At 52.2% G+C, this 27,860-nt stretch overlaps 1 protein-coding gene across 5 annotated transcripts; it reads right to left on the reverse strand.

Moving 5' to 3' along the window:
- Positions 1-1,607: 1,607 nt before the first annotated feature.
- Positions 1,608-25,136, reverse strand: SCNN1A (sodium channel epithelial 1 subunit alpha). Of its 5 annotated transcripts, none has more exons than XM_036910091.2 (13): positions 25,114-25,136; positions 23,587-23,947; positions 14,647-14,914; positions 13,671-13,861; positions 9,927-10,030; positions 9,362-9,525; positions 8,813-8,911; positions 8,467-8,584; positions 5,953-6,031; positions 5,816-5,873; positions 5,618-5,673; positions 5,386-5,461; positions 1,608-5,044 (listed from the first exon to the last, which is right to left on the reverse strand). In XM_036910091.2, the coding sequence occupies exons 2-13, from the start codon at positions 23,940-23,942 to the stop codon at positions 4,664-4,666; spliced, it is 1,950 nt and encodes a 649-aa protein (XP_036765986.1). In that variant the 5' UTR covers positions 23,943-23,947; positions 25,114-25,136; the 3' UTR covers positions 1,608-4,663. The 5 variants fall into 5 exon arrangements, with proteins under 5 accessions (XP_036765986.1, XP_036765984.1, XP_036765983.1 ...); XM_036910089.2 differs by lacking the exon at positions 25,114-25,136 and adding an exon at positions 24,551-24,713; XM_036910088.2 differs by lacking the exon at positions 25,114-25,136 and adding an exon at positions 24,026-24,543.
- Between the last annotated feature and the right edge of the window lie 2,724 nt (positions 25,137-27,860).

The raw sequence follows: 27,860 nt of genomic DNA on the forward strand, positions 1-27,860 counted from the left end.
GGGGGGCAGGGTTGCGAGGGGGTCTTGGACAAACAACCTAAACTCTAAGAGCCTGTTTTCCAAACTGCGAACCAGACAGAACCTGCCTCAGAGGTTGTAAGAATTTACCCAGACAGCACAGATAAGTGTGCGACACATGGCAAGTACTCAGTGCTCCCTAGTGACCCTTCCTTTCTCCCAGAGTCCTCCGCGAACACCCTCATCTCCTGCATTCTCGGGAATGCCCCCCTCCAACCCAACCTCAGAGTAAATGTTGACTCTGGTTTTCTGCTCTGACTGGGGCCGTGACACCCTTCACTCAATCTGGTTCAGTCTCCATCTGCCTGAGGCCAGACAGCTCTGCCACCAATTGTAGGGCTTCAGGCAGGAGCTCCAGGGAACTCCTGTTCCTCATTTAGAGAAGGAGTATAATGATGCTTGGCTCACTTACCTGGGGAACCCACCTGGGAACTCTACCTGGGGAACTTGGCGCCACAAGGATTAACCAGATCATGTCTGTGAACATGCTTTGCAAACTACAGCTATCTCGATTGGGCATTACTGGTATATTCTCAGAGCTCTTCTGCCAAATACTCAGATACATCAATCTGAATTGACCTTACAGACCTACTGCACCACCTTGTCTAATAGATGTAAAAGATCAGGCTCAGGCCAGGAGACACAAGTAGCATGTTCCCTGCAGAGCCAGCCAAGACCCTAGGCCCCTGGCTTTGATCCAAGGGCCTTTTTTGTTATGATAGGCAGATTGTCACTTTTCTATCTGTCTCTTTAATTCAGACACCACGCTATGGGTATTTTATGCCATGTCCAGTTGTGCATGACATCTCCCAGATGATTCCTGCAGCCAGGGTAGAATGCTCATCCAAATACCCCCAGGGTACCATGACCTTCCCCATACCCAGCCCAGGCCTGAGGTCCTCAAGCTGCTGAGGTTGCCCAAAATGTTGGGAGACCAGAGAGGAGTAAAGTCCATGGGTTTTGTGGCTTGGAATTGGGAGTTCCTGGGCCCTTCTCCCCTTGACTTACCAGCTGTCCCCCCACCCTGGAGTCTACCCTCCCCAGCTCTGCCTGGCCACCCCTCTTTGATCCCAAGAGCAGAGCATCTATAGACAGAATGGAGTGTGGATGCCCGCACCTCTGGCTGACTTCACTCCATCCCTCCCTCCAGCTTCCAAAGATCTGGAGGGTTGAAGTTGGATTCAAGGAGGCTGAAACTCACCTAGAGCAGCCCACAGAACTTAGAAAAACACTTAGATTTACCAGTTGAATAAAGGATGCAGGTTAACAGCCAGATGAAGATACATAGGGCAAGGTCCCAAATGAAGGAGCGTCTATCCCTGCGGAGCTTGGGGCCAGGCTCGGGGGAGCACTCGGATTCCCCAAATGCTGCTCTCTCCAACTGAGAAGCAGGATCCAAACTGGCAGAGCACTTCTCTGGCTTTTTGTGAGGGCTTCATTGCATAGTCATGACTGACTACGTTTTTGGACCTTGGCTGATTCAGCCTCCAGCCCCTGCCCCTGGGTGGGGTCCAAAAGCCTCTCATTAACAGGACAAGACACCCATTTCACCTTTAAAGTTCTGCAGTGTTTTCAGGAACTGTACCAAACATACTTGGGAAGTGTATTATTTGCTCATACGAATGACCAAATACGTATTTCTTGTGACTCATTTTATCACACACATTTTGGTAATTCTCACATTTCAAACTTTTTCATTATTATATTATGGAGATCTGTGATCAGTGATTACGGCTCACTGAAAACTCAGATGATGGTTAGCATATTTTTAGCAATAAAGTATTTTTTAATTAAGGTATGTACACTTTTTTCTAGACAGTGTTATTGCACACTTAGTAAACTATAGGATAGCGTAAACATAACTTTTATATGCATTGGGAAACCAAAAAATTCATTTGGCTCACTTGATCATGACATTTGCTTTATTATGGCGGTCTGAACTGAAAACGGCAGTATCTCCGAGGTCTGCCTGTAATAACTTTAATCTATTTTTTCTGTTACAAGAAATGTTTAATTATCTGTGCCAACTACCAAAGCCATTACACCCAAGGTGGCACAGAATTTCCTTTATTGTTCAGGATAAATGCTTATTTACTCAATAAGTTTAGCGTTTTGAGGAAGGTGGTATCCAATTGTTCAATAAAATTCTATTCAAACAAAGATGGCAGGAGGTGACTGGGCCTAAGAACGTGAAAAGCTAACTGGAGCCGTGGAGGAGGTGAGAATGGTGATGGTAAGCCCTCCAGGGGCAGAAATAGTGGTGAGGGAGAGAAAGGCAGGGCGAGACACTGGAGGGGCGCAGCCAGAGGGGCAGGCCGGAATGACGGATTCGGCAGGGATTGTGGAGCGAAGGATGAAGGGCAGAGAGCTTCAACTAGCAGAGACCCCCCCCACCATCATGTCACTCGCCCCACAGCAGCACAGAGGGATCAAAAGGGCATCAGGGTGACACAGTTCTGGCCCAGGCCCTGCCATTCCAGCTTCATGAGTCACAGGGAGACAGGCTGGGTCATAGTGGGAGACCCAGGTTCTGTAAGAATTATGAACTTGGCAGGTCATCTCATGCCAACCTTGGTAAGGAAAAGGAGACAACGTAGGGTCCAGGGGTAAGGTGTGGCTCAGGAACACCTCAGGGTGGAAGCACAGTGGCCCAGGAGAGACTCAGCGGGGCTGGGGGTGCTGACCACTGTCATCCTTAACAGATCCAGCTTTGCCCAGCAGGTCCTGCCCAACCCCACAGAGGACAGGAAGCTGGGGATGGGCAGGGCAAGGCAGAGAGCAGACCAGGGCAGGCTGAACATGAGGCTCTTGTGACACTAGTGTCTTCCCCTCATCAGCCCGAGTCTAGGAAAGGGAAGTCAGAAGCCATCACATCAGTTCCCAGTAAGGATCTTTGCTACCTCTGCTCCTGTCATCCTCCTCTTTCCCATGATTCACTTGGCTCCTCAGCACAAGGAGACTGTAACTCAGGGGACCATGACCAAGGCAGCAGGTATCCCTAGAGATGAGGAGGAAGGTAACTTCTAGGTTCCAGTCTGAGGCTGGAGTGGGAGACGGCATGGGGTCCCACCACTGGGTCCCCGTCAGGCAGCCCTCCTTTTCCTTTATGAAAAGCTGGGAGGGTTCCCAATGCCGCTGTCTGTGCTGGTGCCAGGAGGAGAACCCACAGGCCTGGAGGCTGCAGGCCCTCCTCCTCCATCCTCTGGGCAGTCAGTGGGGAGGCGGCAGATGAGGACACCTGCGGCAGCTGAGAGGGGCATGCTCCTCAGCGAATGGAGCACTGACTGAACTAGGGAAGCAAAAGGAAGTTCAGGCAGTGGACAGCGGCAGGTCACCCCTAGCTGAGACCTGCCTGGTTGGTCTGAGGGGGGCCGTGCATGTCTTCGCCCTCCCACCCTGACCTGGTGACAGGCACGTGGCAGATGCTCAGCAACACCACAGAGGAGCTAGCAGGACGGTCTGCCTCTCCTAAAACCCTGGAAGGATGATCACTTCCACAGTGAGGCCAGGGGCTTGGGAGCTGGTCCCCCCTGCCCCCAGGACCCCCCACCCCAGAGCTTGGGCAGTGACCCAGGGACTGACATCCACTCCCTACCCCCACTGTGGTGCCCATCCAGCTCTCCAGACATTCCTTATGAAACACACATTTTGAGGTCCTGCCTACTTGCTTCAAGCAGGACACTGGACTAGACCCTGAGGATACACAAGTGAGAAAGACACAGTCCTTGTCCACAGCAGCTCAGTGTAGGGAGCTAGGGGAGGCTAGACACAAATGAACAAGTATCATGCAACAGCAGCACTCCGACAGTCCTATGGCAGCCAGAGGAGAGGGGAGGGATCAGTTCTGAGGAGGGTGGGCAGAAGCCTGCACAGAAGGGAGTCTGAGCAGCGTTCTAAGGGATGCACAGGAGTTCTCCAGCAAATGCGGGGGGGAAGCTTCAAAGGCTAAGGAAAAAGCTTGAGCAAATATGCAGAGACACAAAGGACACAAGGCAGAGGCAGCGGGGCGTGGCTCTGCTGGGGCCTGGGGTAGACAAGGCTGGAAGCGTTCTAGAGCCAACTAGGAATGGCCACCTTGACTGCATTGGTCTGCTCTGGCCCCCGACCTGGGGAGTCAGGGAAGGGGAATTGCCCAATTACTAACAAAGGGGGCTTTTGGGCGGGGTTCCCCACCCAAGTTCAAGAAGCGAAGCAAACGTCTGTGTCACTGGAAAGCAGTGTGGCCTGGCCACTCTGAGGCTGGCTCAGCCATCTCTGGGTCAGAAGCCTGCTCAGAGCTGTGCGTGCCCTTGTTTGTTTCCGGTCACCAGGAGTTTCCTGGGAAAGTTCCTTGTCAATGCTCCAAGTCTGGCTTGGCTGCTCCAAGGGGAAAGGAGGCCTGGCCGCATTTGGGTGAGGAAACCAGAGCGTCCTCGAGGGTAGGGGTACAGGGCAGGAGCAGGGCAAGTCCAGGAAGCTTCCTTGGCCCCTATTCTCCAGGCAGTTTCTGTAGCGCCTTAGCCAGCCTGCCTCCTGCCCCCCCCCACAGGCCACTGGGCAGCTCTGAGAGGAAGCCCCTAGACCTTCTTTAAGCCTGCTGGGGCTGGTCCCTTCCCACCAGGGGAAGTGCCTTCCTTGGGAGGGCGGACATCCTCCTCCTTCCCCCTCAGGGCTCCCCCTGGGTACTGGCAGAGGAGCTGGCCCCCGCTGAGCCAGATGGAGATGGGCATGGGCTCAGGGTGGCATAGGCAGGGGGAGGAGCTGTCAAGGCCGGGGAGGTAGCAGGGCCAGGCAGGGATGAGAAGGGGGATGCGGGCTGGAGGCAGGACTGGGAGGGGAGGGAGGAGGCTGGAGTGGAGGCCACCTCCTGCACAGCCCTGCCCCCTCGGCCTGGAGACCAGTAGCGGCTCCGGAACCTCCGAAGCAGCAGGAGAAACGTGATGCCTAGGAGGTCAGCGATGAGCTCTGCCATCTCCACCACGGACAGCACGGAGGAGCCGAACCACAGGCTCCACTGGCTGCCCAGGCTGGACAGGAGGGCGACCATCTGTGAGAGTGAAAGGCACAGGGAGCACTGGGGGTGGGCTCTGGAGCCCAGCCCCCCTCACTGAGGCCCTCACCTGCCCCCCTCAGGGGCCTCTCGGTGGCCCCTTCTGTCCAGTCGCACCCACCTGGCACACTCCTCCCTCCCACCGCGCTGAGACTTCATCCCCCAGCCAAGCTCCCCGCCTTCCAACTCTCTCAACCCACCCTTTCCCTTCACCCCTCTCCTTGGCCCCCTACCTTCTTGGCCCCACTTCTGGCCCCCAGAAGCACCCCCTTATTTTCCCCAACGGTCACCCACTAAGACCCCCGTGAGAACCCCCGGCCCGGCGAAGAAGGGCGTACCGTGACGGAGGGGGACTCGGAGCTGGTTTTGTAGTTCAGCTCCCTGAAGAAGATGTTGAGTTTGGCGACTCCATTTCTTTGGTGTGGGGGAGCGAGTGGGAAGAAATGGCACAGGCTGACTTCGGGGATCCTCACAAGCCCCTCTTCCAATCATACTGTATCAGTGCCCCTTCCCAGGTCCGCTATCCCTCCCAAGGATTCCTTTCCCGGGGCTGGGACGGTGGGGACTGACCTTTTGTTGTTGATGGTGTAATTGTTCTGCAGGGATAGCATCTGGAAGACCCAGTCCTGGGAAAGAAAGGGGGTGTCAAGGGGTCACCCCCATCCTCTCAGGCTTATAGGGCTTGGGTCAAACACATGCACACAGATATACCCAATGAAGACCACGGCGTTACACACACGCCCCACATTCCACCCCATCCCCGCTTACTTGGGATGCCACGGAGGGCCAGCGTGAGTAACTGGCAGAGAGCTGGTAGCTGGTCACACTGGGGACAGAGAAGGGCACTCAGTGAGGGGCACCCTGTATGCTGCCCAGCCCATGCCCCCCTGGAAGAGGGCACTCACCTGCATGGCTTCCGGCACTTGGTGAAGCAGCCCAGGCGGTCTGAGGAGAAGGCGTCCAGAAGCTTGTAATAGCAGTAGCCTGCGGGTGCAGAGTGGTGCCCACTTTCCTAAGACACCTCACCCTTCTCCACCCCACACCCAGGAGGCCTCCCAAGATCCCTGGGCACCCACTTCACAGGAACATCGTAACATTACAGTGGTGCCACCTCAGTGGCAGCACCAAAAAACTGTTTAAGAAATGAAGCTAAGTCAGAAGAACACAAAACAAAACAGGATATGCCTCTGTAAAGATGAGTGGGATATGGGCAAGAACTAAAAAGTCAAAAAGAAAAATGGGAACGATTGTGTAAGACCACAGAGATTACACCCACCAGGATGGCTCTACTTAAAAAAAAAAAAAAAAGACTATAACAAGCATTAGTGAGAATGTGCAGAAATTGGAACCCTCACACACTGCTGCTGGGGATGTAAAATAGTGCAGACACTTTGGAAAACAGTCTCCAGTTCCTCAAAATGTTAAGCACAGCGCGGTGCTATGACTCAGCCATTCCACTCTTAGGTATATACCCAAGAGAACTGAAAACATGTCCACAAAAAGTTGTGTCACAGCAGCATAATTCAAAAAATTAAAATAACCCAAATGTCCGTCAGCTGGTGATGGATAAACATGGTTTCTCTGCACACTGGACAATTATTTAGGTATAAAAAGGAATGAAGTACTGACACATGCTACAAGGTGGCAAATATTATGCTTAGACATCAAACACAAAGGACCACATATTGTATGATTCCATTTAGGTGAAATGTCCAGAAGAGTCAGATCCATAGAGACAGAAACTAGATCAGCAGTTGCAAGAGGTGGGGTGCAAAGAGTGGGGAACTTGGGGAGTGCTAAGGGGCCCAGAGTTTCTTTTCAGGGTGATGAAATGTTCTAAAACTGTGGCGACTGTTGTACAACTGTCACTATACCAAAAACCAAAACTGAATCGCATACTTCAAATGGATGACTTATTTGGGATATGAATTTTCTCAATAAAGCTGGTATAAAAAATAGTAAGAGGTCTATAGGTCCCTTTTCTCCCCTATTTGCCAAGTTTTAAGTAAGGTTATTTGTCATTCTTGCTACTTTTAGCTACCCAGTTCGGAAGGCCTTCATTTCTGACCCAAATCCCTGCATCCACCAGGGCTGAGACCTTTAATTAGGAAGAATGGGGACCATCTGGGCCTTTTCTCTGGGGCACAAGCAGTCTGTCAGGGAACTCAATGGGCTGTTTTCAACCTGGTTTCCTCTCTGCCATCATCACAGCTTCTCAGCAATCAGCATTGTTACTTTTCTCACAGATTTTCAAACTCAAAACCATTAGAAAACACTGGGGACAATGCGGAGCAGTGGCAGGGAGTCCTGCTCTGCATGTCCTGGGAGGACCTGTCTCCCCTCTGGCCTCAGCTTGCTTGCTCATGAGAAAGAAGGTAGGGTCAGATGGCCTCTGCATTTCCCTCCAGCTCTGATGTGCTATGATCTTCTAAGGTCAGACAGACAGGAACCAACAAACAAAGTGCAGACAGGGGAGAAGCTGTGTGGAGTAGACCAGGGAAAGAAGGCGGCAGAAAGATCAACACATTCAGAACCAAGACAAAGGCAGACACTAAGTTCTGGGTCTGCAGTGCCCCCTGCCATGTCCCCTGGGAGGTGTGAAGGCTTGTTTCCAGAAAAGGCCAGTTGCCTCCTGGCAGGGAGCTGGACCCAGGGGAGCCCAGGGAGCAGGACCCTTGGGAGGACTGCTCAGCTGCGTCAGATGACAACGTGTGAGCCAGGAATGCCAACCCTCTGCTTTCTGTGGTTTTTCGTTTGGGATTTTCTTTCTCTTTCGGTTTCCTAGTACACAGCCTCACTGCTGAAAACCCAGCTGTCGTGAAAAGGAAAAGGGATTTGTCTATTCCTAGGCCAAGATAAGGAGATTCCAGTGCTCTGCAAACTTGATTGTGCCCTCCTGTAGGTAAAAAATTCTTAAGCAACTCCAACATATGCATCTGGTTTATAAATTACATACCTGCTACTATTGAATGAATACATTCTGAATATTATAAAGCATACATAAAATGGAAGGTGTTAGGGAATGTGATAGATAACAGAACTTCAGTGTTTCCGTCCTGTACCCAAGGGGCTGTTTTGTGCCTCCCCGGCCCAGCGTGCGTGGGGAAGCCACGGGCAGAGTGTGCCTGAACCCTCAGCAGGCAGAGCAAACGGAAGGAGGGAGATTTTCCTCACATGCTCTTCCTTCCCTATGCTGCAAGTTACTTTTAAATGAGGCCATTCCTTCAACACATGGAAGCCAAAACCAAGAGGGAAACTGTGAGGGAGGAAGAGAGATGGAGAGAGACAGAGTGCAAGGAAAACTGAGAGAGGCGAGTCTAAAGACTGGAAAACGGGGAGACTCAGCCAGAAGCCGCCCAGAGAAGAGGGTCAAAGAGGGGAGAGCTCCTGGGAAAGGGCAGTAACAGCTCAGGGCTCACCCCAGGAGTCATGCTTCCGGTAGTCACAGTACTCCACACCCTCGGGCTGTGGGTAGAAGATGTAGGCGCAGCCACACTCCTTGACCATGTTCTCCTGGAAGCAGGAGTGAATGCACACCTGCGAGAGAGGGGAGGCAAAGGGAGGGGTTCAGGCCTGCCCCCCATCCCAGCCAGAAGGGCAGGGACAGAGGGCAAACAGCGCTCCACATCAACCCCCTCCCTCCACCAGCAGTACACAAACACACACACACACACACACACACACACACACGCACGCACCCTCCAGCTTTGACTGCCCAGCAGTGCAGGCCTGGGACATAGCTGCCACAGAGACGGCTGGCCTCACCTGCTGCGTGTACTTGGGAGGGTAAAGGTTCTTGACTGGGATGTCGCTGCCATTCATGGTGCAGTCACCATAGTTGCCCCCAAGTCTGTCCAGGGCTTCCTGGGAAACCACGCACACCAACAAGTCAGAGGGCAGAGGGCAGAGCAAGTGGCCCAGGCTGCTTCTAGAATTCTCTGTCTTCCCTCAGTCCCAGGTTGTACCTCCTCCTGGCCAGTGTCTCTGCCTCAGCATTTCAAAACATGCCCCCAGGAGCCCCAGTGCTCAGCCCAGGGCTACTTTCAAAGATACTTGGCATCCCCTGGAATCCTAAGCACATCCCAAACCTGTTCTCAGCCCTCTCATCCAAGGTCCACTCCCTAGGCCCCACTTCCTGATGCCCATTTTGCCAGTCCACCCACCCCGATCTCCGCTCCTGAGGCCCTTACGTGCTCAAGGCCCACCCTGCATGGTCGCCCTCCACAGTCTGCTGGCTGTCAAGTCAATGGCCATGTCCTCTCCCTGCCCTCTTTAATCTGGGCCCTTTCCAGGCCTCCCAGGCAGCATCCTTGCCTTCCTCATGCTGATGGAGGTCTCCACACCAGGCCGCAGGTTAAAGCCTCCGTCGTCCATAAAGGCAGGCTCATCCTGCCCGTGCACCATTACCCTGGCCCCGGTCACTGTGGACAGCAGCGGGATGTAGTCATTCTGCTCTGTGCGCAGCAATAGGGACAGACCTGAGGGGTGCAGAGGGAGCAGAGGAGGAGGAGGAAGGTCTTGGAGAGGCATTAGGGGATGGAAGCCCACCCTCCCTCCCACCTGCCTAGTCTCCAGAGCTCCAAGGAGAACAAGGCCTGGAAGACCTACAAATATATCTGGCAACCCCTGGGCTGGATTCTGGGGGCATACAGGAAGGGCAGAACAGGATTCCTACCATGCCTGGAATGGACTGTGTGGTGCCCATGGGAGAGAAAGAACAGAGGAGACTCCTTCCAGGAGAGAGAGAGGCATGTAGTGGGGAGGCCCAGGGGCCCACACCGTCTCTAGGATGTGAGCTCAAGTAGGGTGAATGTGGTGGGCAGGGCAGAGGCAAGGCTGAGATGGAAGTTGGGGACAGAGGGGATGAGGGGCGGCTCACCATTGTTGATCCCAGGCATGGAAGACATCCAGAGGTTAGAGCTGTTCTTGTCATTGAAAGTGTAGCAGTTCCCATACATTGGGTGGTGGAAGTGGGAGTAATTCCTATTCAGGAGAGAGAGAGTGGGGTCAGAGAGGAAAGTGCAGCAGCTCTGGGAGAGGGGACTTTCAGCAGCCTCCGTTTCCTTATCATCTACTATGTGCCCACACAAAGCTGGGAGCTTTTCCCATGCTCCCTCAGGCACTCCAGCCAGCAGCCTGTGAAAGCATCATCCCCCATGTCACAGAAGAGGAAGCTGGGACTCAGAGAAGTCAAGAAGCTGCTCAAGGTCACACAAGGTCATGGGAAAAGTGATGATAATGAACTCAGGACTCAAACTAGGTCATCCACCTTCCAGTCCAGGCTCCTCCCACCAAGCACCTGACCTCACTGGCCTTGCAACCTCTCTCCTGTCACTGTGCTGCTTTTGAAGACTCTTGCAGTGTCCCCAGCGTCTCACTGGGTAAATCTTAGTTCCCCATTTCTGTGATCTCCTTGAGAACAGGAGCCACACCTCATTTATCTCTGTATGGTCTCTGGATGAATTTTACAATTCTTGGCATATAGGAGCTAGTTAATAAATAGTTGTCAAATGAATGAACAAATGAAATGGAGAAATGTTAGGGAACAGGGTTAGAATTGAAAGGGAGACCAGTGGTGAGGGTGGGGCTGAGAGTGGGGAGAGGAGCAGAGCCCAGGGCAGGAATGACAGGGGCTCTGGTTGTATGGCCTCAGGCCAAGTTATTTTTTTTCTAAGCTTATGCTCCTCATCTGCAAAATGAGGAGACTGGAAGTAGATGACCTGGAATATTCCATTGGCTTGAAGAACAAAATCACAGAGGTAACTGGTGCACATTCTGGAAAGTCAGCATTTCCAGAGCAAAGGCTGGATCCAGAGGGGGATGGAAGAAGAGGCTAGTTCAGGGGCCCTGTGAGCCCTGCTCAGTGGGAGAGAGGGGACAAGCACAGTGTAGAGGAGGTACACCATGGACTCTGCACAGCAGGTGCAATCAACAGATTCTATGAACAATGTGGATGGATCTTAAAAACTGAGCTCAGTTGTAAAAAGTAAGAGGTGAAATGAGATATACAGCACACCATTTATGTACACATTACATACACACTTGGAAAACACACCTACAAAAGGATAGATATTAAGGACATAAGAATAAATGAGAAGTAGTATAAGGTGATGGTTAAGAGCACAGATTCCAGAACAAAGCTACTTGTATCTGAATCCGAGCTCTAACGAGTATTAGCTGCGGAACCAACCAAGTTACTTAATCTCTCTGTACTACTGTTTTCTCCTCTCTAAAATGGGGGTATTAACAGCACTTACCTCACAGGGGAGCTATGGAGATTAAATTACACTTCAAACAGTGCTTAGCACTTAGTAAGAACTTCATAATTTGTTATTAAGACTACAGGGATATGTTAAGAGGGCTAAAGTAAAAAAGACAATAACAAGTAGAGGCTGTGGAGAATTTAGAGCCTTCATATGCTGCTGGGGGGATACCCGATGGCATGGTCCTTAGGAAAACAGGATGACAGGTCCTCAAAATGTTAAATATAGAATTACTATATGACCCAGCAATTCCACTTCTAGGTGTTCACCTAAGAGAAATGAAAACATACACCCATGCAAAAATTGTACACGAATGTTCATAGCAGCATTATTCATAAAAGCCAAAAAGTACAAACAGCCAAATGTCTATCAACTGAGGAACAGGTAAACAGAATGTGGCATATCCACGGAATGGAATATTATTCAGCCATAAAAAAGAACGAAGTACTGATATATACTACAACATGGATGAACCCTGAAAGCATGACACTAAGTGAAAGAAGCCAGACACAAAGGACCACATATTTTATGATTCCATTTATATGAAAGGTCCACAACAAGCAATTGATAGAGACAGAAAAAAGTAGATTAGTGGTTCCCAGGGCTCAGAGGACAGGGAGGACTAGACAGTGACTGCTAATGCATACAGATTTCTTTTTGGGGTGAGGAAAATGTTCTAAAATTAGATGGTGGTGATGGTTGCACAACTCTGAATACCCTAAAAACCACTGAATGGTATATACTAAAAGGATGGATTTTATGGTGTATAAATGATATCTCTATAAAGCTGTTATTAAAGTAAAGATTATGGAGAGAAGGTGATAGGGTGTTGGATATGGGGGTGGAGAGGGGCGAGGAAGCCGTGATAAACAGAGTGGATTTGATTCTGAAGGCCATGAGAGACACCAAAGATTTTAAACAGTACTAAGGGATGAGTAAAGTGCAGTATGGAGAAGTAAGAATAGTGAGATATAAAGTTTCCTATGGTTGCAGAATGAAGGGAAAATTGAGACAGAAACACAATTGGGGAGGGGAGGTTATAATAGCCAGGAAAGAAATGGTGAGGCTTGGAGCTAAGGTAGTGATCTAAGCATCAGAACAGAGATGAACTATGGCCTTTCCACTGATGGGGAGGGAAGAGCGTGGGCTGGCAGAGAAGAGCAGTGGGAGGTGACAGAGACTCAGTGGCAGGTGTGAGCTCCAGGCGTGGGGGCTGCTGTCTCACTTCCCAGCTGGTAGCTGGTCCTCAAACATGAACACTAGAGACAGGGCCGGGCAGGGTGTGTGTGACAGGGGAGGGCAGGGGCTGAAGCAGGTGACACCTGGCCCTGTGGCCAGTCCACAACAACAGGGGAGGGAAGGGCTCCGTGTAGAGTAGAGATGGTGCCTGAAACAAAATCGAGGAGCAGAAGTAGGGAGGGGAAGGTGGGGGTGGGAAGAGCCAGAGGCTACAGAAGGGAACCTCCCTTACGCCCAGCCTCTCCAGGCCCTCACAACCTCTTTGAAAGGACACTATGACAACAGTTAAAACAGAGAGAGAACCTGGCCGGCAGTACAGTTGGGTGGGAAGAACCCTTAGCTAGGCTGGCCTGGTGGTCTAGGGCAGGTCACTTTCACACGTTTGAGCACAAGGGTAATGAGACCCATCATTGACTGCAGTGTGCAAGGTGCCCTCACATCCGTCTCAGGCACTTGGAGATGGGTGTTACCAACATCTTCATCACTTGGGTAAAATACCAAAAGGCCAAGGACTATGTATGTTGTCTTCTTTAACAGATCCCAAATGGCTAGAACGGTGACTAGCACAAAGCCCAGACAGTCAAAAATTGTTGAATGGACACTGACTGAATCTCATTCCCCTGCCTCAATCCACATTTTACAAATCAAGGAGAAGGTTCTGAAGAGTGATGAGAAATGCCCAGAAATCCCCGGGCCAGGAAGCAACACCACCAGGGCAGGAACTCCGGTTCATCTCTATTTCCACACACCACTCCTGGCCATCTGAGACGGGGGAGTGAGGGACCAAGAGGACCTTCCAGGTACACTGGAGTTTGACCGGGGTGAGAAAGGTCTTAGCAGTCAGAGAACCATGCTTCCAGCCCTTGGTTTCTCAAAGCCAGACCTCAACCTCAGCTTCCCCAGGGCATCCATAGAAGGCTGCCTCACTCCCAAGCCCTACAGGGAGTGGCAAGTCTTGCAGGATGATCCGTAGGCCAGAGGTTTGGACCTGAGATCAGGGCTTCACCCTCCTCCCCGCAGACATTTATTTAGATTTCTTGGGTGCCTCCCATGCTGGGCATCGTGCTAGGCCCAGGAAGAGAGTCTCCCTGGGGAGCCCGGAGCCCGGAGGAGAGACTCACGCCTGATTGCAGGAGGCCTCGTTGAAGCGGCAGGCAAAAATGAAGTTGTCCAGTGCGTCCTTCTCCAGGGACGAGGAAGGGTTCCGCAGTCTGGACAGAATGTTGATGTAGTGGAAGCGGTACCACTCTCTCACCGCATCCACCCCCGAGGAGTATGTCTGGTAGAAGCAGTCTGTTTTGTTCTGGTTGCACTAGACACAGAGACCACAGAGGGTCAGAGGACCAGCAGCAGGGACAGACCGAGGTGGGGAAACGAGTGCTCTGGGCTCCTGAGGACTGACAGGCAGGATTGGGAGCCAGGAGTGGGGAAGAACAGGAGGCAGGGAAGCAGACCCCAGGAGGAGTGGACCGGCACAGCAAGGCTTAAGGAAGCAGTAGTCCAGGGAGGAGACGGGCTGTCCACACCTTCCAGGTCATTCATGCAGCCCCTGCGGAGGGTGGGCAAGGACTCCTCTCCCCATTTCACGGATGAGAGGACTGAGGAATCAAGAGGCTTGGCCCCACGGCCGGTCTGGGACCAGAGAGCCCCTGCGTCCTGGCAGCACGGCCCACTCTCACTAATGCGGGCCTTCTCGCTTCTGCTGCTCTCCCACTTCCTCCTACTCTCCCTTTTATTTTTGTATTAAAACAGGTTTTTTTTAAGTCTCCTTCTTTCCGCCTTATTCCGTCTTTGGCCGGCAGAGCCCCGTTCCCTATCCCACTGGAGCGCGCCGACTGAGCCCCACCCAGCAAGGGCGACCGCAGTTCAGCAAACTGCGTTTCCCACAACAGATTTGACTTCCGGCCGCTTAGCCGCGCCTGCGGAGGCCCCCAGCGAGGAGACCCCACAAGCAGGCGCACGGGAAAATGTTCCGTCGTTTTATTTGTCAGACTGTATTCATTTACTTTATTTTGCCAGCAGGCCGACGAGGACTCGCCTCTGACAGGTGTCAGAGGCGGGGCCCGGGAAGGGGGCGGAGTCAGGGCGGGGCCTTACCAGCTTGAAGCCGATCTTCCAGTCCTTCCTGTTCACCTGGGGGTTATTGTCCCGCACGCTGGAGGCGGCGCTGCGCGCTCTGCGGGCCGCGGGGGGCGGGGCCGGCACCACCAGGCATTGCAAGGGGTGAGGCAGGGACTCTCGGAGGCCGCGACGGCCTCGGAGATGGGCCCGCAGGGTTCGGGAGGAGTTGTATTTGTACAAGTCGAAGAGCGTCTGCTCGGTGATGCGGTCCAGCTCCTCCAGCTCCTCTTTAATTTGCGTGTACCTGGAAGGGGCGGGGACCGGTAAGGGCCGGCCGGGGCGGGGGCCGGCCAGTGCAAGTCCCCGCCCGCCCCGCCTGGTTTCTCGTCCGTCGCCGGTGCGGTCGGTTCATCCCGGAGAAGCTTCGGGGAGTAGCTCTGGTGTCCCCAGGGCTCTCTCGAAGGGGTGGGGACGTCGGGGTGCAGGCAGGTGTGTCCGCGGGAGATGTGGAGGCGACAGCGAGCCCCGGCATGACGGCATTTGTTGCGGCCTATTTATCGAAAGGGAGAGGCGGGAGGCGCCCGGGAAGCGCCTTCCTCCCTATCGCCCAGGCCGGGGAGGGAACCCGGAACTTATCTGCCCTTCCCCACGGCGGGAGGGGGCGGCCTCTGCTCGGGCCCAGACGCGCTCAAGCCCAGACGCGCCCAACAAGCACTCACGGTGCGCAGGTTACCGCACCCTGATCCCTCAGACGACGGTGCTCTTTGGGCCTGTCGGCCACCCGGGCACCTTTGAAATCAAGGGTTCTCGACTGCACTTCTAGAATTTTCCCTAGAAACTTGAAAAATAATGATGCTGCACACTCCTCCACTGACTCAGTTTTAATGAGTTTTGGGTGGGACCCAAACACCAGAAGAAAAACACTGTCCAGTATAAATTGGCACATTCCTTCTCAATAGAGGCCCCATTCCATCTCCAGCATGACAGTCAAGACAAGCAGCGCCTTAGGTATAGAATCTACCAAAACACTCCTAGAACTAATAAATAAAGGTTGCAGGATACAAAATGAATATACAAATATAATTGTATTTTTATATAATAGCAACAAAAAATTAGAAAATGAAATCACCAAACACAGTATTAAATAACATAAGCAACATCAAATGCTAGGAATAAATGGAATGAATGGTGTATAAGACCTCTACACTGTAAATCCTGCTGAGAGAAATCAAAAGACCAAAACAAATGAATTAGAAACTCAATCAGTTGAGATGTCTCCCAAGTTGATCCTTAGATTCTCCACAATCCCTATAAAAATTTCAGCATTTTTTTTAACAAATTGATAGGCTGATTATAAATTGATAATATGGAAATGGAAGAATCTAGAATGGCCAAAACAATTTTGGAAAATAAGAGTCAAGTTGGAGTATTTACTCTACCTGACTTCAACTTATTATAAAGCCACAGTAATCAAAACAGTGTAGTGCTTATGATTTTTGACCAAAGCACCAATTTAATTCAATGGGGAAAATAATTTTTTTAAACAGACAGTACTGAAACAACTTTTCAACTTCACTGAAAAGAAAAAAATGAACCTTAAGCTCTACTTCAGTCCATACACAAAAATTAAGATGGATCACAGACCTAACCATGAACTTCAGAGCCATGAAGACTCTAGAAGGAAACATAGAAGGAATCTTCATTACTTCGGAGTAGGCAGAACATTTTTGGAATAAAAGAGGAATAAAAAAAGTTTGTAATAAAAAAAATCAAATGAAGACCTCATCCTGAAATATTAAGACATCTTACAAATCAACAATAAAAAGACAAATTGTTCTTAAAATGAACCAAATTATATGTGTGTGTATTTATATATATATATATACACACACAAATGGTCACAAAACACATGGAAGCATGCTCAACATAATTAGTCCTCAGGAAAATGCAACTTAAAACCATAATGAAGTACTATTTAACAGCCATTAGAAAGGCTAAAACTACAAGATTGACAACATCAAATATTGGTGAGAATATGGATCAGTCTGTATTGCTGCTGGTGGTTCTCTAAAACGGTACAACAGAGTCGGTGGACTGTTTGGTAGTTTCTTATAAAGTTAAACAAACATCTGTCCACCTTATGACCCAGCAATTGCACCTCTGGTTATCTGACCCAATTCCACTGACAGGTACTCACTCAAGACCAATGAAAAAGACTTGTACATGAATGTTCACAGCAGCTTTTATTCTTAAAAACCAAAAAGGTGGATGTTATGCCTATTTTACACAAGCCAAAGTCCATCAATACCCCTGAGCAATAAAATAGGACTGACAGAGGCAAAAAACAGAGAATCTCAGCAACATTAAACAGAGCAAAATAAGCCAGACATACATACAAGAAAATTGTTGTGTGATTCCATTTATATGAAGTCTAAGAACAGATCAAGCTAATTGATGGTGATGGAAGTCAGAACATGCCTGTGGGAGAGGGAGTCGGGTAGGGATTACCACAAACGGGCACCAGGAATGGGAATGTTCAATAACTTGATTATCAAACCTCAGTGCACACTTAAGATTTGTCCATTTTACTGCATGTAAATTATACCTCAATTAAAGAAAAAGTCAAATACATGTGCAGGGCCCCATTTGACTGATTCAGGTTTAGTGGAACAGGGTGGCACTCAAACAAGGTTGTTTTTATAAGTGCCCCAGGGATCTCTAATGTGCAGCAACGTTAACCACTGTCTAGTCCACATCCTCACAGTCCCTCTCCACTCAGCTCCACTTCCCTCTCCTCAGAAGAGTCTAGCTGGCTGGGCCCTGGGCATCAGCTCCAGCTGCCCGCTCATCCCCTCATAGGAGAAAATGTAGCTCAGGCTGAAGGTGTGAGTTTGACATTTTGAGAGACTTGTTTGTTACTGGTAGTTAAAAGCATGGCATTAATGGCTAGTATTTATTAAGCACTTACTATGGATGAGGTACTGTGGTATTAGAATATATATTATTTAATCTTCAGTGTAATTCAACACACTGTGAGCCACTGTTAGCTAATACTATTGTCATTCTGTTTCACAGGTAAAAAACCCAAGGCAGGTGACTTGTTCAAGGTCACAAGCCAGGAAATGGGTCAGAACGATCACTCTGACCTCCATTCTGCTAACTTAGGGCTATTTTAGGAGGTTGGCAACATGTCCCAGAAAGAGCCAAAGCCAGAGTCAGCTGGATGTGGGTCCTGGTGTTCTGGCTGCATGCCTGCTAGCTGGGTAATGTTGGTAAGTAACCCAACCTTTCTGAATGCGACCTCACTTTCCTCATCTGTAGAATGGGCATAACACTAGATCTGCCTACCACATGAAGCTCTTAGAGGCTTAAATGAGAAAATATCCAGTGATACAAAGTGAAGAGGCCACTGAATATCAGAAAAACACCACAAGGGCCTGAAGCCCAGGAAACTGAAATATCTTTCTCATGGTCACGTAGGAAGAATCCAGGTCTCCCAACCTGGCTGGAGTCAGCTGCATGACATGAGCCAGCACATCTCTGGCTGGGCCTCCCTTCCCATCCCGCCTACTGTCTCAAGTTCCTTGGTGCCCCTCTCCAGCCTCCTACACCTCCCTCATTCTCATCACTGACCTCAGGCTGTCACTTCTGTACCCACGTGACTCTTCTCCACTGAGCCCAGGCTGTCCGTGTGCCAGCCCCTCTGTGTCGGCTCCCTCCGAGAAGCCTCTTTGAGAGAGGCCTCGGATGAGCCCCACCACCACCGCAGGAAAGGCCAGGCCCCTTATAGAATGCCTCACTTGCTAAGGCCTACTGTGCTCCTGTTTCTTGGCTTAAGGCTGGGAGAAGTATTCCCACGTCATCCCTTCGAAAAAGCAATCTCTCCCTCCCTTTCAGTCAACACCTAGAGGTAAGACAACCAGCCACTGAGTAAAATGCACATGACCTCTGATCTTGTCCTGCAAGCAGGAGGGCCTGGCAAGAGGAGACCGGGGCTGGACAGGGATAAAGTATGCCCACAAGGGGCTTCAGCAGGACAGCTCAGCCCTTCTGCTTGACCTCCTTCCCAGGTCACACTCACTGCCCTCACTCCCACTGCCATCAGGCAGGCATTACTATTTCCATTTTACAGCTGTGGAAACTGAGGCCCTTCGATTGGACAACTTCCCTAACATTTCTCAGCTAAGAAATAACAGGAGCCAAGATTTGAGCCTAGGTGTGTCGGATGCCACTGCCCCTGCTGTTTCCGTGACTTCTGCCTCTGGGCTCAGGAGCACTTGAAACTGGGAATCAAAGCCTCCTTTCCCACAGTTGGCCGTCTCCCCTCCAGCCCCTCTTCTTTGCCCAGGACAGACTGGCAGGAGTAGGGACACAGCTTCCCTTGTTCTCTGCCTGTCTGCATATCTCCTCATCCTCTCTCCCTCTCTCTCCCTGGTGGCCTCCTAGAGAAGAGCCCATGCTCACTGGGCAGCCTTGGGATTTGCCCAGGCCACCATCCCACCCACCCAGAGGCCCCTAGCAGAGCGTTCTCAGCCAGCATTCCAGAAGTACTAGGTGAAGCTGGGTACCGGAAACTCACCAGCTTCCTCTCCATTGCCACTGGGCATCTGGGGGCCTACCCAACTCCCTCCTTCCTCCAGGGACCACCTAGAAGCCTTGACTTCCCTGTCATTGGCCCCTTCCCCAGGCCCATTCTCCTCCACATCTCAGCACCTCCAGCCTGTCTCCCAGGGAGCTGTGAACACACAGCCTGGAAGGGGTCCCTCCACACGGCCTCTTGTGAGCTCAGCCTGCCCACAGTGTGGCCACAGCCCCTCACTGTGAGCCTCCTGAGGACAGTCAGCCCCTCTGAGCTCCTAGATCACATGTGGACTTCAATCCTGGCTGCAACATTTTAAGAACAATAGATGTTCACAAACCACTGACTGTCAGAGGAAGGACAGCCAGGAAGGCGAGGGCCCTGGAAACCATGCCATCAGTTTCAAAGGGAAAGTCACAGGAACTCAGTTCGAAGCAGCGCTCCGGGCTCACATCCTAGTCTTGGCACCCGTCAGAGGGCTAGCCTTAGAGAACTTACTCCTCCTGTGTCTCTCTGCCTCCTCACCTGTGAGGTGGGAGGATGACTAGTACCTGCTACATTGGGTTGTTATGAGGATTAAATTAGTTAATATATGAAAAGTACTGGCAAAGGAGGTACAGGAGACACAGGAGCACTGCTGGCCACTTATCTGCCATGTGACTTTGCCGTCTGAACAAGAGCAGGTGGAAGACAGATTCCAACTCTGACTCCTCCACTTAACAGCCGGGTGAGCCATGCAGAGCCCCAGTTCTCAGAGCCTCGGTTCCTCAGCTGCCTCTGGGGGGACAGTCCCTCCTCAGCAAAGCTTGTTAGGACCAGGATGCAATGGTGGGCTCTGCAGGCTGCTGGAGGTTGCTGCTGACATAGCCGTGGGGTAAGGAAGGAGGAGCTGTTTTTAGGGCAGCTTCAGAGAAGTTATGATGAGGTAAATTTTGCATAAGGAAAAACTTTCTACCAGCAGCTGCTGAGGCAGTGAGGCTCAGGCCAAGAGTAGCCCATCACTGAGGTGGGGTCAGCGCCAAGAGTCTGGGCTCCTGTGCCTGCCGGGCCGCCAGCACAGAGCCTGGTGTCCACATCCTGCAGGGTCTCCCCACCAAGCTTAGGGATGATGGCCTAGCTCAGCGCCCTCTCTTCCCCCATTCCCGCTGCCGTGCCCCTGCCTGCCTACTCTGGGAAGGAAGATTCCCTGACCTCCTTTATTGTTTGAACCCAAGTCCTTCCTTAGATCCAGCCTTAATCCCTCCCAGGAGTGGGTGAAAAAAGCCCTGCGTTGACCAGGAAGGAAGGGATCACAGAGGCTGACCCTTCACACCAGGTTCTTGTCACCTCCTTGCTTAGCATCAGAAGATCTTCCACCCTTGCCCCCTTTCCTGGAAGTGACAGAGCTGCCCAGAACCCAGCACTTCCTCCTTCCCCTCTCAGTGTGTGTCCTGCTGGGAGCCAGGCATCCCTGACCCAACCCTGCCCCCATACCAGCTATCTCCAGGCTCCTCTGTCTCACCCACTTCCTCCCTGCTGCCTTGGCGGGAGTCACCTGCCCCCTGCCTCCTGCCCCAGCAGCGGTGATTCACACCAGGTCGCCACCCACAAGGTTGTATATTAGGTGTCCACCCAGCCCTGCCTCTCTCCTTGGACAGAAGCCAGAAGCCCTGCGTCCCTCCTTCCTGCACCCCTTTTTGCTGCTCTTCCCCATGGGCTCCCACCAGCCCCCCATGATTCTGGGCTGCTGTTGCCCCTCCTTGAAGTGCAACAGGAGAAAGAACTTTGAAATCAAACACACTTGGTTTGTACTTGGCTGCTAACCTGAGACGCACTGGCTCCCAGGTGAGGGGAGTGATTTCTGATGTCCAGTTTCACCACCTGTGTGAACTTGGGCACGTTAGTCTGCCTGGACCTCAGTTCCCTCATCTATAAAATGGGAATAACACTGCTACCTACGTCAGAGGTCTTTTGTGAAAATTAAAAATCTAATTAATGTAAATATTTAACTTATGTCTGGCACATATTAAGTAGCATGTAAGTGTTAACTGTCATTGTTTTATTATTTTTTGTGTCACCTTGCTCAGATTATTGCACCTCCATTTCCTCATCTGCAAAATGTGAACCATAATGATGCCCACGTCCCTGGACTTTTCAGGATTAATGAGATAGTACTAATCAAGCCCCCAACATGGAACCAAGCACAGAGTAGGTATTCAGGATCCCTCCCCTGAACTAGCCCAGCTCCCCTCTCTTCCAGAGTGCTCTCTCCTCACTCTGTCCTGCGGCAGCCCTTTGGGCTGAAGGATTCTTTCTGTGTGGACCCCTGCCTCCCAGCCTACAGGCCCCAGAGGCGGGGACTTGCTTTCCATTCCCTGGGGCTTTTTCTTGGACTGTCCAGGGCCCTGAACCCAGCAGGACCTTAGGAAATACACAGGCTCAACACATCCACCCTGCCCTCTCCATCTCTCACCCACATCTCTCAACCACAAATATCACATTGAAAGCCTGCCACCCTGACTGTTGTCCCTACCTCCTGCCTGCCCACTGGCTCACAGCAGCCCAAGGTCGCCCCCCTCCACCACAGCCCAGAGGTAGTGGGGGTGGACTGGGGGAAAGATCAGGGCAGGGGGGCCATAGGGTCAGGAGGAAGAGGAGCAAAGCCCACGGGCCCCAGGGGAAGAGGAAGGAGGCTGAAAGAAGGAATGGACAGCCCAGAAATACGAGGTGAACATCTGATGGAATCTTCATTTATTCCCCGTCCCACATCTTGGGTATTAAGAAGAGATAGGAGTCAGTGACTGTGTAACATCTTCCTATGGTGACAGGTAGTAACTGCACTATTGGAGGTGAGGATTTAATAATATAGGTAAGGGTGGAACCACTGTGTGGTACACTTGAAACCAATATAAGACTGTATATCAACAATACTTATCAAAAAAGAGAGAGACAGGTTTGTGATCAGACAAACAGAGGGTGAGTCACAGCTCGACCACTATCTCTGTGACCTAGTGAGTTGTCTCCCTTTGCCTCAGTTTTCTCAGGGAAATACTAAAGGGATAATAACAGTACCTGCCTTGTGGGATTGTTGTGAGAATTCTCAGGGATTCCTGTAGAGTACTTGGCAGTGTCTGGGGCATCAGCATTTTCCTAGTCAATGACCCCTTACCCCATACATTAGAAGGAGGCTAATCAGTTAAATGGCCCAGCAGCTTTTTCTCTGCAGGACAGGATGTCCCAACCCTTATTAGTCAATGACACACCTCGGGACATGGTAGAATATGGGGAGTAGGGGTCTCCACCCCCAATATGTGACCTGTCCCAGTCATCCATAATTGCACACACACCCAATATGTTTGCTCACATACACACACACTCATGCAATCACAAATACACACTCATAAGCCTTATGCTCCTTGCAGGCAGAGAGACTGTAACTCTCGCAATTTTTATTACACTTAGCACAGTGGACTGCAGGTGTTTCCATGCCTATCTCTTCCATCTTATTCTATCTTTGCGTTTCCACCACCTAGCAAAGGACCTGGCCTTAACGAAGAGTGTGTGAATTTTTAATGAACCCATTTGCCAGGTGCCTAGCACAGTGTCTGGCTGGCATTGCTGGACTGAGTGAATATATAAATAAAAGGTATATATAAACACCCAGTCCTGCCCTCCTTTCTTCTCCACGGTTACCACCCCCTTTGGCTTTCAGATGAAAAATTGGCAAAGAGCAGTCATGAAACTCAAAACCTCAGGACACACCTGAGCACTTAAAAGTCAGGCACCTGGGCAGGTGAACTCTTCAGCCCAGCAGGGGTCACCTGGGTGTTGGGAGACTGGGGGACAGGGGGCTGCTTTCTGTCCCGTCCGGTTCCCGCAACTCTCCACCCCCAGCCTCAGCTGGCTCAGGGCTCAGATCACTCTGCCACCACCCCACACTTTGTTTTCCCCAAAACGAACTCCTTCCACACTAGGACAGATGGGCAGGGCCCCACCTCAGCCAGCTCCCACCCCCCACTGCCACACCACCACCTGCGCGGCCTCACCTCCCCATTAGAGTCCTCTCTCCAGGTGGGGGTGGGGGCTGCCTGCCCTTCCCTCTCCTCTTGCTCCGGGGAAAGGATGGGGATGACCACAACTCGGCCTTTTTGGCATCTCAACCTCACAGCACTCCCTCCCACATGCAGGCAGAAGGAGGGAAAGGAAGAGGGGTGGTCCACCCGCACCCTGGGTGAGGCTGGGGGCTTGGAGTGCCCCGTGGGCAGAGCCACTGCCAGTCCATCAGGTAGAGGGTTCCCTGTCTTGCCCAAGCGAGGCCTGCTGGGGACAGGAGGGCCACCTCCTGCCCTTGGGTCTGAGGGTCTGCCTGCCCAGGGGGAACCTCTGGGCCCCCCTGAAGTGGCAGAGGGACGACTGACCTGTAGGGATTGAGAGTGCAGATGGTAACGGCAGGGAAGACGAGCTTGTCCGAGTTGAGGTTGATGTTGAGGCTGACGGGGTAGCTGAAGTACTCTCCAAACAGCAGGCCGAACTGCCAGTACATCATGCCGAAGGTGCAGAGCCAGAGCACGGCCCAGAAGGCGGTCTTCATGCGGTTGTGCTGCGAGCACACCAGGCGGATGGCGCCATGGATGGTGGTGTTGTTGCAGAAGAACTGGAAGAGCTCTCGGTAGGAGCGGTGGAACTCGATCAGGGCCTCCTCCTCCTCCGTGGGCTGCCGGGGAGCCGCAGGTTCAGGGCCCGGCCCCTGCTCCTCGCGCTTGTCTCCCTTCATGAGCCCTTGGAGATTGTGGAGGGTGAGGGTCAGGGCTGGGCTCTGGGCGCCGTCCCCCATCATCACCTTAAACCCCAACCCACCTGAGCCCACTCCTCCATCCCTCCACCTTCCCCAGAGCCAGCTGACCTCCGGAATCGGGGCCAGGACAGGAGCTGGACCGCTCTGCAGGGGCCTCTCTGTTCCCTGATAAAGGCCACGTTTTGGTCTCTGTCCTAGCACCTCCCTCTCTGTCCCCACAGTCAGCCTCCGCTGTGGGCCAGTCTGTCTTTGGCCTTCTTCCTCCAGGACCCGTGTCTTAGCTGTGGGTCTCTCTGCCTGTTGCTTCTCTTTGGGTCTCTCCCCAGCTGTCTTCTTCCTTGCTTGCCTCCTCTCTGGGTGCCAGACTCTCTGATCCTGCCTCCCTTGCTCTTGTCTTTCCCCCTCTAAGTCGGGCTCTCTCCTGGGTCTCCCGCCCTCGCCTCAGGCTGTGCCCTGACTCCCTCGTCGTCCCAAGGACTGCAGGGTCGGGGAGGCCTGGGCCGCCTCCCGCTCCCGACTCCCAGGTTGTGGCTGGACTGGGACTGGTTCCTTTCCAGCTGAATCTGGCAGTCCAACCTCCCCCTCACCTGACAGGTGCAGCGGCCTGGCCAGGGAGCCCGCCCGCCGGGCAGGGCTGGAAGCCACAGAAGCCTCATTAGCATCTCAATTAAAGGTGAGCAGGGCAGGGGGTGGGCCAAAGGCGGAGTCAGAGCGGAGTTTTCCAAAGGGAGGAGGGCTCCTGAGAGCCGGTGACTCGGGGGTGCTGGGGCCGCAGAAGGTAACCCAGGTCTGAAGAAGAGTTGGGGAGCTGACCAGCTAGGAGACAGGGTGGCAGGGGAGGGCCAGAGATCTCAGACAACTGGAAGGATCCTGAATGCAAAGCCAGGAGGGCAAGACACGGAGAAAGGACAGCCAGGATGAGTAAGACAAGGAGGGCAGGGAGGGTGGGAAATGGAAATGATGGAGGAGGACAGGAGGAAGAACTTGTGAGGGTGCGGAGCGGGTTAGGGGAGAGGCAGACAGGGGGGTGGGGAGTCAGCCCCAAAGGGACCCTCCCCTCCTGGCAGGGGGGACAGGGAGGGAAGGGAGCCCCAAGTGGGCTTCCAGAAGCTAGGTCCCCTCCCTGAGGAATCCCCGAAAGGGCACTCACAGGTCAGCCTCACCCCAGGTCTGGGAGGGGAAGGAGAAGGGGTATCTGCAGGTCCCTCCCTGCCCACTGATGAGGGCACACCTCGTGGCCTGCCTGGTGCTGGCACTCACCGGAAGCCCTCTTCTGCCTCAGCTCTCCCCCCGGCCCATCCTCTTCCCTCCTGTCTCTTCATCCCCACCCCGACCAGGCCAGCCTGGGAGGGGCCCAGGTGAAGGTGGGGGCTGGGCGGGGCCCTGGGACATTCTGTTCTTTTTTACATCACTGGCTGCCAGGCCAAGAATGTGTAATGTCCGCTGTTGTAGTCACGGGGTTGCAGGAATGTGGGCACCAAGAGGCAGCACAGGGGCCAGGCCGAGCGCTTGGGCACAGGCCTGGAGCCCAGGGAGCATCAGGGCGGGACGTGGGCAGTGCTGGGCGTCGCAGAGGAGAAGGGTGGGCACGGCCCGAGGCCACACCTGGAAGGAAAGGGAAGCTCACTGGCAGAGGCTGTGTTTTTCCCCAAAATCTCTGCCCCAAACTTAATCCAGCAGCAAAGTGCCAAGCAGTGAGCAAGCAGAGAGGGAAGGGTCAGAGAACCAGGCCCAAAGAGAGGGCCCAGGGAGGCCCAGGCCCTGCACGTGACTGTGGAGGTCTGCCACGGTGGACCACCCCCCGCCCCCACCCCGGAGGCGCCCAGAGTGTGTGCCCGGCTTCTCCCGCCTCCTGGGCAGAGCCGGCCTGGGACAGGCAGACGGGGGCCCAACTTGAGTGGACAGGTGGGGGAAGACAAGCCTGCAATATGATAAGATAAGGATTCTAGTGGCAGAGATAAGAACTGCGTGCTGAGGGAGCTAGGGGCATGGGGGGAGAGGCACTCACCCTGTGGAGACTCAGGAAGACTTCCTGGAGAAGGTGTCATCTCAGCTGGGTGTTGAGGAATAACAGGAGTTTACTAGGCAAAGAAAAGGGGAGCAAGGTACCCAGGCTCAGGGCACAACCCAGCCCTATGGCTTCCTCTCTGCTGGTCTCCTGTGGCCTCTCAGAGTAAGAGCTGATGTCAACCAGGATTCCAAAGCCTGGTCCTTTGCTTCCCTTGACACCTGCTGGGGACACCCTGCTAAGGAAGGGGAAAGGCTGACTTTTTCTCCATTTTCCAGATGAAGAAACTGATCCTCCACAAAGATAAGCCAGTTTTCTGAGGCCTGCTGGGGACAGGAGATAAGCCAGTTTTCTGAGGACACAAAACAAAATAGCAGCCGAGTGAGAAACAGAATCAGAATTCTTCTCCTCTGGGGTTGTCTCCACTGGGCTTTTGCCATTTACTTCCCAAGACAGACCAGCCACAGACTCATGGAGAATCGGGGCTCTCCCGCACCTGGTTTTGAAAGCCAGAAAGGTTCACACATCACACAGAGTCCATGGATTCATCAGAAATCTGGGTCCTGGATTATCTCCCTGGCTCTGTGATCTCTACACTGTCCCACCTTCCTACAGAACCCAGGCACCCCTAGAATAGAAGCTCCATTCACCTTTGAACCAGGTCTTTAAATAAAGGACAATCCTATATAATGGAGTACGCAGCACCTTGCCTACTTTATCTCAGAGGTTCTGAGAAGTACCTCCCTGCCTTTTCTATTTGCTAGCTGGTGCCTGAAATGCAACCACTGGCTTAGGGCAGCACACCAAATAGTTTTCATCTCAAGGGCTCTATGAGAAGAACTGCAAGGCCTGGTCTGAGCTGACGAGACTGTGTGGTGTCCCTGTAGCTGCCTGCCAGGCTATGCGCTTAGAAACAGCAGCATTCTCCATCTGGAATGGGCTGGAGCAAGCTTGTTGTTGTGAGAAAAATAGAAATCTGAGACCTATGCATTTGTGATAGCTCCAAATATTAATGTAACATAAATACTAAATATTATCTTTTAAGTGCAGGTGTAATACCCAAATACATTTTTGTTGTGATATAATTTTTCAACAATACAGAAGTATAAGGAACAATAAAAGCCTCCCTTTGTCCCATTCCTTACCCACTCCTTACCCAAGGGGAACCACTGTAATCTGTGCATCCCTCTATATCTTTTTGTGCGTTCTTATAGATTTACATGTATTTTTTTTTAATGTGTAGTTTTTCCATGAGTGGAACCATGTTACAGGTATTCTGTAACTTCCATTTCTGCTTTTAAACTGTGTGACTTTGCAAAAACCACTTTGCCTCTCTGGATCCCAGTGCTCTTATCTGAAAATTGAAATAGTGGGGCAGGGGGAATAAGGCAGCCCAGATGGTTGCAAAGTCCCCTTCCAGCTGACTCCACATCCAGCCCCTTGCTTAATGCACAAGGGAACCAAGGCCCAGAGAACAAAGTGACTTGTCCACAGTCACCCAAGATTAGGGATGGGGCCCAATGGATCACTAAGCTTCCCTTTTCCCAGTACTGCTCCCCTGACTTCCAGAGAAGTGGAGTCTTGCTCTGTGGGGGACCAGAGGCCATGGGGATCCTTGTCTTGGAAGCTCCCCCAACCTTTCCCAGAGCCCCAGCTCTTCCTTCCCTCCCAGGGCCGCCAACCCCCACCAGCACCAGCTATTCCCTAACCATTGGTGTGGCCATAAAGTGAGCAAAGGCTACTGGGAGAGAAGTGAAATAGAGGTTCTACAGCTGGATGAAGGTCATGAGTCCAGTGGGTCTTTCCACCTCTTGCTCTCTGAAGAACAGGACATGACAGAAGTGGTCACTTTCTCCTCCACACTCCCAAGAGAGCCTTGTCCAGAGCCC

The sequence above is a fragment of the Manis pentadactyla genome, chromosome 14, assembly GCF_030020395.1.
Source record: "Manis pentadactyla isolate mManPen7 chromosome 14, mManPen7.hap1, whole genome shotgun sequence".
In the NCBI taxonomy this organism is placed as follows: Eukaryota; Metazoa; Chordata; class Mammalia; order Pholidota; family Manidae; genus Manis; species Manis pentadactyla.

Excerpts from the sequence above, each read along its gene's own strand:
- SCNN1A (XM_036910091.2), bottom strand. The coding sequence starts at position 23,942 with ATGAAGGGAGACAAGCGCGAGGAGCAGGGGCCGGGCCCTGAACCTGCG. Across the intron at positions 8,585-8,812 it reads CTCCCAAGTACACGCAGCAG|GTGTGCATTCACTCCTGCTT; the intron begins GTGAGGCCAGCC and ends CCTCTCTCGCAG. Across the intron at positions 6,032-8,466 it reads CCGGAAGCATGACTCCTGGG|GCTACTGCTATTACAAGCTT; the intron begins GTGAGCCCTGAG and ends CTGCACCCGCAG.